Source organism: Gordionus sp. m RMFG-2023, chromosome 2, assembly GCF_954871325.1.
Source record: "Gordionus sp. m RMFG-2023 chromosome 2, tfGorSpeb1-WG-v2, whole genome shotgun sequence".
Taxonomy (NCBI): domain Eukaryota; kingdom Metazoa; phylum Nematomorpha; class Gordioida; order Chordodea; family Parachordodidae; genus Gordionus; species Gordionus sp. m RMFG-2023.
Genome location: NC_088776.1, coordinates 14,919,321 through 14,932,131, shown reverse-complemented (window position 1 = coordinate 14,932,131; position 12,811 = coordinate 14,919,321). Strand labels below are relative to the sequence as shown.

At 26.0% G+C, this 12,811-nt stretch overlaps 1 protein-coding gene across 1 annotated transcript in view; it reads right to left on the bottom strand.

The window, feature by feature from the left end:
* The window catches only part of LOC135924866 (uncharacterized), a 30,551-nt gene extending 18,776 nt beyond the window's left edge, over window positions 1–11,775 (bottom strand). The window contains exons 1-2 of the mRNA XM_065459991.1: window positions 10,927–11,775; window positions 2,510–2,682 (exon numbers count right to left, since the gene is read on the bottom strand). Coding sequence (XP_065316063.1) covers window positions 2,510–2,682; window positions 10,927–11,709 — 956 coding nt within the window. The 5' untranslated portion in view covers window positions 11,710–11,775. The remainder of the gene's footprint in view (window positions 1–2,509; window positions 2,683–10,926) is intronic.
* Between the last annotated feature and the right edge of the window lie 1,036 nt (window positions 11,776–12,811).

Sequence of the window (12,811 nt, the reverse complement as noted above, 5' to 3'; positions counted from 1 at the left end):
GCTAATAAGCTTGATTATTAAATGATAATACACGCCGAAAAATATGATAAAATACCAAATAGGTGAATTTTTTGCATATACCAGGTCAAATACAATTTTAAAAAATTCCGAGCCGGGCCCAAAAAAATTTTTTTCAACTATCCGGGCCGGGCTTAAAATTTTTAAACCCGAGCCGGGCCGGGACGTAAAAAATTTTTGAGAAAAAAATCCGGGCCGGACCCAAAATTTATTAATCCAGGCCGGGCCGTGCAAATGGTACCTCTGCAGGTATCTGATTTATATTTAATGTTTTTGGTTGATTTTTCAAAAATTATAAAGATAGATGTATTAGTCTAGGGTAAGTTGAGTCTATAATAGAACTATGCCTGGCCTATGTTTTTAGGCTCGACCCGATCAGACAGAAAAAAATCGTCCTACATGTCCAAAAGAATTTTTAAAGATTCGACTCCTATCCGAAGTCTTATTTTGTAACTAAATCCAAACAATTAGGTGTTTGGCCGAAATCCTAATCCTGTCGAATGAAAAATTTGTAATCAACACCCTGCCTAACTGAGTTATGAAAGAATGCCCGTCAAGTCTAATTGTTCCAAGTTGGACCGAATCTATGAGGTCCGTACAAAGGTCTTGTATATGTGAGGTGTGGCAAGGATTGATTAATAATTTTTTCGGAAGGGAGGTAACGGCAGTTTTTCCTGGGATTCGAAAAGTATAGATAAGATAAAATTTCTAAAAAACTTTCATTTATTTGGGAATGATAATGAAATAGATTTTAGTAGTATTTATACTATAATAATTTATAAACTATCCTTAAAGCAAATTGCATCTTCAAACATAAAAATTAATATTAAAAAAACGAGACAACTGAACTCGTAAAAGAGAAAATATTTTGCCAACTATTCGCGATCATCCAATCCCATAAAACGTTTTAACAACATTTTTACCATATTTATATTATTTATAGTAATGTAATATGAAACACTTAGAAAACAAGCTTTCCAATAAAAATTGAGAATTTTGTGATATCATTATTTTTATTATTATACTTATAAGCTTTTCTGCCCTATATTTATCATTTAACATGCATTTTATTACACAATTATTTTTTTAAATGTTATATAATTCTAAAGGTTTCGATTTTATTATCGATAAAATAATATTTTTAAGATAATGGAGTAAATTTTACAAAATAATTATAAAAATGGGGAAGAATTTATTGACATTATATCACGATAACATCGTGAGAACAATAGGCCCCCGAGGACAGAAGGGACATTATAGGAATAAAATATAATGATACAAATTTCCAATAACTAAAGAAAGACAAAAATAGGATGATGAACGAGGTTAAGGTGATTTTTTTTGGTGAAATAAAAATTATAAATAGATCTACGTATAAAGAAAAAAAATGCAATGAATTATGCCATCTTATCTTACTGCCAAGGATATAGGACCATTTAATAATAAAAAAATAACCAATATATTTTAATAACTAATTTTGGCAGACAGGATAAATTATATAACCCATATAAATTTTACGATGTCAAATATTAAATAAATAATAAAATCTCGATTGTCGTCTTTTTCGCATTTTTTTTATTTTCAAATAAAATATATAAAATAAAAATGCCGTTTTTAATAGTTCGCAAATCATGACATGAAAAATATTAATCCACTTTGCTTCAGTTATAGAAAGTTGTCATAAAAACAAAAACTGTAGATAACGTTTATTTTATACTTATTAAAGCAACTCTTCTAGCAAAGCACTTTTTATTTTGACTTCATTATGAGACAATCTATTAGGCCAATTCAAAAGAGATTATTATCGCCCACATTCCAAACCATCTTGAGCCCAGAAATTTATTTCATGTCAAAACAAAATCAAATTTAAGATATTTATTTTATAAAATTTGATCGTATTATTTGGAATAACACAAAATAAAAATAAACTAAAATAATGATTACCAATACCATTATTTATTGTTATTGTATTTTTGTAGTTGTTTATTTGGATTGTAAATTTTACTATTAAATATACAAAAAATGGGAGCCAATATCGCAGCTATTATTTTTGTGAATAGATTGCAAAATTTAAATTTTTAATGATAATAAATAATTTGGGTTCAATTTTTGTTTTATAATAGATAGATGATACCAAACAAATAGTAATATTAATGTCTGCCATTAAATTTTGATTTAAAATATTTATTCGCATTTTAAGAGATTTTGTTTGGGCAAATTTTAGAAATTAATATTTTAAGCGAAATGCATCTACAAATATAATATACAATGAAAAGTTAATGCAATTAAGATAGCCTAGCTATCTTTTTCCAATATTTCCACACCATAATAATTGATTAGAAAATTTATGGACGTCTGTAGCACAAGAAAAAAAGATAATAATGATTAATAATCTATAAAATATATCGATCCATGACTTTAAAAAAAACAATTTAATCATTTTATTCGGCAGTGGTAAGGAAAGAAGATTATACAATAAAAAAAATATTACGTTTTTAGGGTGCCTGAAGTCATTAATTCGGTAACCAATACAATGAATTTGCGCTTGGGCATGAGGACTTCCCAATAATCGTAAAACCTGACAATGTTAGGATGTTGCAAATTTTTGAGCATTTCCGCTTCCTCCCTGAATCGCTGCCTCTCCGCTTTGGATAACTTCTTTTCCTATTATAGATAGATTTAGATATGCAAAAAATAGGATATAATAAGATAATTGAATTGCGAATTAACATATAATTGCGATTTCCACCATTGCGAAATGATAAAATTAATTTGAATTTATTGATTATCTTTAGAAAAAAACTCAATATGATTTATAAAATGTTTTGAAATAAGATATAATTTCTGCACCCCATAATCTTGTTATTAAATACTTATGGGGGAAGGACATCTAGGAATCGTATGAAATACTGTTCCACTTTAATAAGTTAGAAATTATAATTTAAAACCTACATATACCCGCTGAGGTGAATGATATAATGCGAAAGATAGTATTAGGTATATTATATCGATTTTCCTAGCCATAATTTACTGCACCCCCCCCCCCCCCTATTCATCTCTTCGAAAACGTATTCTTAATATTTTTTTTAAAAAAATAATGTCCCCGTTCCATTCCCTGGCTTCTCAAAAATAAACCCATTCAAATACGAATAATATTAATCGATTCGTATTTAATTCTTTCGAACGAATCGAATAATTTACTATTCGTATTCATATGAATAGTAAAATATATTATTCTTAATCGATTGGTATTATTATGAAAAAATATCGAATTTTTGAGCCTACTCTAAAATATGGCATTTATTGTTCCCGAAACTTTTATGGAAAGTTCAAAGCCAATGATTTTGAGTTTGACCCTAATTCAATTTCGATCAAAAATGGAGTTTAGATGCAATCCTATAACAATCTAGCCATGTTGTTTAGATTTTAGAATAATATCTTTTTTATAACAATATAAAGAAATATTTTATGTAATTGATAGAATAGATTTCGTAAATATGTAATGTAACATCTGTAAAACTGATAATTTAATCATTTTTTTTTAAAAATTAATTATTTATTAAATTCTTTTTATAATAATAGATAATATATAATTTTTTTTAATCTTTTAAAATATAAATAAAACTCTAGATAATTGATTTAGATAATCAATAAATAAAAATAATCTTATTACATAATAAAACCCTGCAATGAAGACCAAGCCACCACTTATGTAGTAAGTAGCCCGTTCTTCCATGTCGATATTCAATCTGAATGAGTTACTAAAATCATTTTATAATAGTAAGTACTCTTAACAAGGTGCATATGAACGATACGCTCTTCAGTGGTCAATTTAATAATGTTCACTGCTTAATATTAATATATGAAGCTAAATGCATGATTAATAACCAGTTGGTCAGATTTTGTTACTCATATAATAATGAATAATATTAGCTATGAATGATATAATATATTTTAAAAAAATTGAAACAGGCGTAGTGTTGCTTTGAAATATATAGATAATATAGGCATAGGCAGCCGACTTTTTTTTAGTTTTGTAAAATATATTATTTTATTAAAACATTAAAATAATATGCAAGATGATTTTAAATTTAATTATAAATATATTTGCATAAATTTCTTGATAAATAAATAAATATTATACATTATTTTATTAAACTATAGAGCCGCTGCATATCAAACGCCAGCCACCAAATATTTTAAGGGCGACAGAATGGCGACTCGGTGTAAAAAGAGTTTTTATTCATACAAATTCTGAACGTAAATTAAATTCTTGCTTTCTAATTAACTAATAAAAATATAACCGGCATGCTAAATTTAGGTTGGGGGGGGGGGAGATGTTACAAAAGTCAACGTAGAAAGTAACTTCACTAGGGTAGGTCGAGTTGTGTGGAATGCTGACATTTTAAATCCTAGGTGATATGAAAACATTACTCATGGTTCTAATAGTCATGAACCGCTCTTAAAACTTGCGCCGTTTTTTAAAAAATCCAACTTCACATAATTTAAAAATAAATATTTATCGAATAAATGAAATCATTGTTTATCAGAGCAAAATTAAATGCTAAGACAAAAATTGGAGATAGTTTAGTCTAGACTTTTATTAAATGATTAGAGACGCTTGCAATTTTTTCTTCTTCGGATATGCTTAAATCAATCCGCTATTTGAAAACAATTTAAAGACGATATATGGAAAATAAAGTTATATTTATAATGACTAATGAAAATAAAGCACGTCTTTGTATAACATATACTAAACAATGCCCTAATTTATTTATATTATTTTTTAATAATTACCTTACCCACCCTTTTAACCTTACCCCACCCTTTTAACCTTACCCCACCCTTTTAACTTTACCCTAACCTCGCGGTTGATCTAAGGAAAAAACTGGCCCCATCAGAGATCTATCCAGGATCTTGATGAGCATTATAAGATGTTTTTTTTTGACTTATAAGGATAATTCTCAAACAAAGTTCTGAACTACTCATTATTCTTTCTAATTTAAGAGATAATAATAAGAAAATATTAACGGTTTATGCTAATCATCTTGAACTTGAAACTATTAATATTTATTTATAAATAATAAAATTAAATATCTTCCGTTCATAATAATAATCACAATTTGTTTCTGAATAAAGGTGTGTAAGAAATGAAAGGCTTCCAAATAGAACATCCGATAGGCACGATTTTTCAATTATGGAATTAAAAAAGTCGTTTTAAAGGAGTTCCTTTAAGCCATTAATTCCTGAAGCTATAGATTAATCAATATTATTGGTAAATTATTGATTATCGATTAACCATATATAATAGCAGTTCTCCTTTATCCAGAGACGTCACTTTAGAAGTTTCGCAGTATCGCATTAAAATTAAATTTGTTCAAAATTGAATCAGTTTTGCCGATCCAAAACTTTTATTTGCCGGTACCAAACCCTCCTTAAAATATTTTTGTTTGATAAGATATTTTTAAGTGTTATTAACATTCCAAGATATATATGTATTAAAAAATATCTGTCAATCTTGTGCCAACAAAATATTTACATTTATAACCAGGTCATTTTAAAATCGGCAAAAAAATAGGTGCAACCCTAATCGTTTGAAGTACAATTTTTTTTCAAAGCATATAAAATTAGAATTCTTCACGGCCCATAGGAATTAGTTTAAGGTAGCGGTAGTTCTTTCACAACTTTACAGATCATTTTAATTTTTTTTACCACATCCATTTAATTATCTAAAAAAACAAGGATTATGTAAAATATATACCTTTTTATTTAAAGCGAGAGAAAAGGAGTAATTAGATATTTAGGAATGAAAATTAAGGGAAAGATTAGAGCAATATTTACTATATATAAATAACCTATAATAAATAATAAAGAAAATATGGTTAAGTAATTGACACTCAATTTTATTTTCGGATAATTTCATCTTTTTTTTTACTTTGTCTAGATTCGCAAAAATAATTTGCCATCTCACTCTTATTGTCTTTCAAACATCGTATTTATTTATTTAATAAATATTTATTTATAACTTAATATTTAAAATATTATAATATAAATGAGGAGATTATATATAATATAGATGAATTATACAAATATAATTTATCATCGTCCTACATCTCTATTTCCACAAATAAAAAAAAGACCGGAGGTGTTAAAGACAAAACTTCAAAAAAAAAATTTTATGATAAATTATGCTAGTCACACCCAACCAGAACAGAATAGGTATAAAAACGAATGAATGAATGCGTGATTGTATCATTTTTAAGAGAAATAAGGATAAAATATACAAAAAAATATTATACCTACTAGACGATTTAATAAAGTTAGAAAAAAATAAATATTTTATGAAAATAAAAAGGTAATAAATAAGTCGATACTAGGTTTATGATATACTAAAGGTCATTTTTTATGTGTAGTGGTGGCCTTTTGTAAAAAAATAATAATTGAAAAGCAGAATAATTTGAGTTTAGATAATTTTATTAAGACCAAAATTTTAAATAATATAAGAGCAAGGCTGGACTTATCATTCGAGTCAAACACAAACTTGGAACAAGAGTTAATTTTTGAGATAATAGTGCTACATTTATTTTGAAAAATACCGATTAGCAATATCGCATTCCTTTTTAAAATATTTTTTCATATAAAATATTAATTTTTTTTATGCTATTAGTTCAAAGTTAGATGATAAATAAATAAAATTCTAAATATCGGATCTGTAAAAAAAAATTTGTGAATTGGTATAGCCCTAAAATAAATATACTATTATAAGTAGATCGGCAGTCTTGGAACCGGAAAATCTGAAAATTCAGATCGGACTTTTAAAAAAAAATTAAATAGGCTGGGCTGGGACAGGGCAATATAAAATAAACTTTAATTACACCAATTATCTAGTTGGAAGAATCTTCATAATATAATGGACTTTTTAACATTTATATATAAAATAAAAATATAATCTTTACTTATTTCGTTTTGGTGTTATTTTTTTTATCTATCTATCTTAATATGAGTTGTAAATTTTCAGCTAATTTTCAATATATTTAAAATATGATGGAAAAAAATAAAGAAATTAATGCTTTATAACTGCATTTATTGAATAAATATCACTAAACCTAATATAATAAAGATCAAGCCTTTAAGGCCAACTCCAATTTAAAACAGCCCAAATTTTTTTAAAAAAGATTTTTGTATACCAGTCTAAATTTAGTCATTTTAGATAATTTTGGCTGTATTTTATAATATGTTTCAAGAGAAAATAAATTTATAAAATAGTTATAATATAGATACTTTAAAAATAAATGCATAAATTATTTTATCGCAAAACATATTCCTCTGATCTGATCTGAATCAAAGAATGTATTGATTTGGATTATCTATTATTTGATTAATAATTATTTTATTATAATATTGTAAGCTATGTATGCATTCCATTCATTCTCTAATTTTTTATAAATAAATTTGAGTGTGTTATTATTTTTATTTGTTTTAATTTAATTTTAAAGAATGATTAATTTAAAAAATAAATGAAAAATTAATAAAAATCTCAAAATTTAAGGTTAAATGAATGTAGACATGGGTTAGTCCTTATTATTTTTTTTATTTTATTAATAATATTTATTTTTTTTAAATTAGATCATAGTTTTGTTATATAATTAATTAAAAATAATGTGTTTAATATATAAAAGTAAAATTATTTAATAAAATATAAATTTAATTTATAGGTTAATGAAGATGTATTGGTAATATATAATCATAAAAACTTTAGATTTCTTAGGTAAATAAAGTATTTTCATTAAAATAAAATGAAACCATCAAAAGATATTTTTTAAATAATATAAAATATGCATAGATAAAATAAAATCACTTTGTGTAATTGTTATTGCATAACATAAAGAAAATTTTAATATAATTAGTCTAGAATAATAATATAATATTGTTAGAGTCCCAGCCAGGCGCATAACAAATGGGGGGGAAAGGGGGAAATTTCCCCCCCCCATCGCAAATTTGACTATTTTCATAAATATCATTTTAAGCTAATAAAAATTTTACCCCCACCCCCCAGAACCCCCCCCCCACAAATCAAAATTTTACAAATATTTGAATATCAATTTTCCAACATATTATTCAAAAATATTAATAAAATGTAAAAATATTTAGTCAAAGAGATTGAAATCAAACGATAATTTATAAATAAGGCTGAGCATGAAAAAAAGTAATGTGTCGTTAGCAGCGATATCATTATTGAATTCAATTGATCAATCAGAGTTTATCATTGCTGCTAGTTGCATCAATAAATTATTTTTAGCTCACTACTTTGTAGAAATTTACAAAAACCAAATTTAGATTTGGTTCAAGTTATTGATTTGGCGGAAAATATACATGAACAGGTAGATACAATAAGAATGAATGTAGATAAATATTAAATCGAAGGCTAAATTTTATGATATAATACTAATTAAACCTCGTCTAGCACCTAGGCCATTTTTGAGATGAAAATAAATATTGGCTCAACTGAAGAATATTCTAAAATATCCATTTTCATCCCATTCTTAGATACTTTTTTATAGCAAATAAAAGTAAGGGTTTTAGATAAAAAACAAGTCTTTAGCAATCTTCAAGTTTTATTACCCAAAGATCCTTCTTCATTTTCTAATGCCACTATTGGTAAAATTAAATATTTAGAAAAATTTTATTCCTATGAGATTGATACTGAAATAAATTTAATCAGTGAATTCGAATTGTGGTATAAATATTTATACGTTTAGCTATTTTACCTGAGCATGCTATTGATGCGCTCAATCGGTGTAAAGAAACCTTGGCTCAATTTCCTAATATTTCGAAGTTGTTTTATATTCTTGCATGTTTGCCTATTACAACATGTACGAATGAAAGGACTTTTTCCAACTTGAGAAGGTTGAAAACATATTTACGAAGTACTGAATCTCGGCTAAATGGGTTAGCTCTGTTAAATATACACAGAGATTTGGTTCCAAAGACAAACGAAATAATTAAAAATCTTGTATTTGATAAGAAGTTAAAAAAAACTTGTTAATTTAATTATTTTCTAGTCAATATTTAAACTACTATTAGTATTTTCAATAAAAAAAATTATATTCTACTTATATTGTATGAGAATTTAAGCTGAGGCTAGTTTTTAAAGCAAATTTTATAAAAAAAATGACATTACACTTTATTTCAACTTTACATATAAATAAACCATTACATTTAAAAAAACTTTATTAAATATAATATACCTAACTTGAAATAATAAAAAAGAGGCTTGTAATATCCTATCCATAAGCACGAATTAGTAAATAATAGTTAAAAATAGAAATATAATTATTATTAAATTATTCATAATTTAATAGAATAGCTAAATAAGACCTGGCCGAAGGCCGGGGGAAAGCTGGCCGAAGGCCAGGTAAAAGGGGTGTGGGGGCGAAGCCCCCAAAAAAATTTTTCCCCCCTATAAGAAAATCCTGGATACGCCACTGGTCCCAGCTATAATTAAGAGTTATATAAGTATATGATAGCAAAAAAATTTAGGTACATTATTTTCAATATATATTAATATCAAGTCATTTAAAAGCAAAACTTTAACTGGAAGTTTTATTAAAATTAAAAGCTTTTATCACCTTATATCTAAAGGCACAGAATGGTATAACTAGTGTTGTTAAAGAGTTCGATTTGGGTCGATTTTTCAAAATGGCCCGATTAAGATTTTAGCAAAAATAATATTATGTAGGGATTGAGATTTGGCAAATAGATGCCCAAGGATTTCTACAAGCTATGGGCAAAATCTTTAGACTTGCATAATATTATTTTAAATATAATCTTAATTGGGCCATTTTTAAATTGACCTGAATCTGGCTTTTTAACAACACTAGGTATAACAACCTATAATATAGGCACTTTTTGGTGTTTTAAAAAAGGATCTCAGAAGAATATAAAACAATATATTTTAATAAAAGAATTTTTTGTTTAAATATTCAGAATCAGTGATGTTCTAACTTTCTGCATTTAGATAGAAATAAAATTGTTCAATTTAACCCTAAATCACTATACATTGCTCTATTAGAAACATATAGTTTTCAATAATTTTGATTTTCATTATTTCCCACCATTCATATCAAAAAATTTTATTGTTTTTTTAATTTCATAGTTTTAAGAATAAAAATAATTCCTTATTAGACACATGTTTAATAGTAAAGTTATATTTTTTAATAAAATTATATTGAGGATAATTCTGATTAATTTTCTCTTTGTGAAATGGGACTTTTTTAGAATTTGATATAAAGGGGAATGATTTTGATTGAAATTTACCTTTGATTATAACCTTGCCATTAAAATAGATTAAATAAAATATGCCCATATTTGGCAGAGATGGTCATTCTTTATTTCATATTTTATCTAGTACAGCATTTATTTCCTATATGCCAAACCCAAAAAAGTTGCCCAGGTATTATCAACAATTCATGCTAAACCAAGATTTCCATAGGCAGCTCAACTTAGTTATCTAATATGGGTGCATGGAAAATATAGATGGCATATCATATAGCTTTGAAGTGAAGTATTCCTTTTCTATGGTAGAAGCTCAAAGCAATGAATTATAACAAATGAATGAAAAATCAGGTCTCCTGAATTGTCAATTTTGCCATTTTAAAACATGTAAATGACAATTTCCATGCCAAAAATTTTGAAAAGAATATCAAACAATTTGTTGTGCCAATTGTAATATTATGAGTATATTTTAATAATTATTATATAAAAATTTAAACCCAGTTATTCTCCTGAAATTTAATAAATGAAATACATGTTTAGTAATAACACTATTAAAACATTTGATTAGTGAATTAGGGTTAAATCATGATATGAACATTTTAAAATATATATATACATAGTTAAAAATTTTACTTGTAACTCACACCATGCTACATAAACCCCATTTTCAGTGTCTAGGCCTCTATAAACTGTTTTAAAAGATCCTCTGCCAACTTCTTCATCAAATTTAAGAAATCTTCCATCTGGTGAATATGCTACAGCTTTTTCCTCTAACTCTTCACAAGAATCTTTTAATTCTGATACTTTATTTCCCAATTTTTCTACATCTTGAATATTACTACAAATTAATGTTTGGTCCTTTTTTGCTTCTTTTGTATCATTATATATTTCACATATATTTCTAGAAAATATATAATCAATTGATACATTGCTAATTTTGATAGAACCATTTGCAGGTTGAAATTTATCATTAATAAGTGTTAGACTAGTGCTTTTACTTCTTTTATTGATTTTAGTACCAATTGAATTTGTAATTTTTGGTGATAGGTCAAACCTTACTGGTCTATTCTTTTGATTTAATATAGGTGATAATGAAGAATTTCGGTATATTGATTTTGTTTTGTTTTTTAGTTTCTTTAATGAGTTTGATTTAGAATTACTTTCTTTCTTTCCATCATCAGTAAGAAATATAACATCACGAAATTTATATTTATGTCTAAGATTATTTTTTGGAATATTATGCTGATTATCAACTTGCTTGTGAGTATCATGTTTTTCGAGTTTAATTTTTTCCACTTTTTTGCTAAAAGGCTTAGGACTTAAAGATTGTGATTTAATATCAGGAATAAGTGGATCATCCTCAAACACATCCGGAGAATTTATGATTGAGAATTTATAATTCCTACCCTTTTTCATATTTTATATGTTAGAAATTACTAAAAAATTAAAATTTATTAAAATTTCTCATCGCAAATTCATTTATACTAAAAAAATTATTTACTAAACGTTAAAGAAACAAATCACAATATTGATATTTTTTACAAACAAAATATTTTATATAAAGTGAATGGGAATTTTTAATATTGAAAATTTAGATTATATGTAAAATTTTTATGTATAATTTTTAATTTATCATATGGGTAAAATTATTTTTATAAATATGAGTTGTATTTCTTAAACATTGCATTTTCAATATATATTTGTGAGCGTCATTTTATTATTCATAATATATTATAATCAGATATTGATATTCGAAAAAATCTATCTTTTATAACTAAATTTAGCGAAATCATATGAGAAACATATCGATATCATTTGTAACGTTACATGTTTGTGGGCAATCCACGCAACCGAAAACTATTATTTGAACGTTTGTGGGCTGAATAAAAAGTGATTAGGTCCAGTGGCGTCGCTAGCCTTTACAATCTCAGGGGGCTCAACTAAAAAAATTTTTATGGGGGCTAAAATTAAGGGGCTAAAATTAATTAACTCTGAACAATTATTCTGATTTTCATATTTTGTCATTTATTATATTATGCATACAAAATAAACTGGCATATAAGAAACCACATAATGCAATAATATAATTCTTAGCAACTTACATTGACAAAAGGTTATCAAACTAGTATAACTCTCTGTTATCATTTTAGACAATGTTTTATACGATAAACTAATAAGGAAAATTTTTATAGGCCTCTACTAAATCAACAATTTTTGAAGAAAAGAGTATAAACGACCAATCCAAATCATAAAACTATATGGTGGTTAGAGCTTCCTTTTAGATGACATGATGGAAGCTAGATAAATAATCGAGAAAATTATCGTGAGATATTAAATTTCTAAAAGATTATCTTCCATTTTAAATGATATATAAACGACTACACAGTTGACCATTATTGTTTATCTAAAATATGCAATCATATTCTCTCAGCCGTTGTTGTAATAATCTTAAATTACATAGCGTCACAAATAATATACACTGGTTAATTTGCAGTAATAGCCATGACACTCACGATGT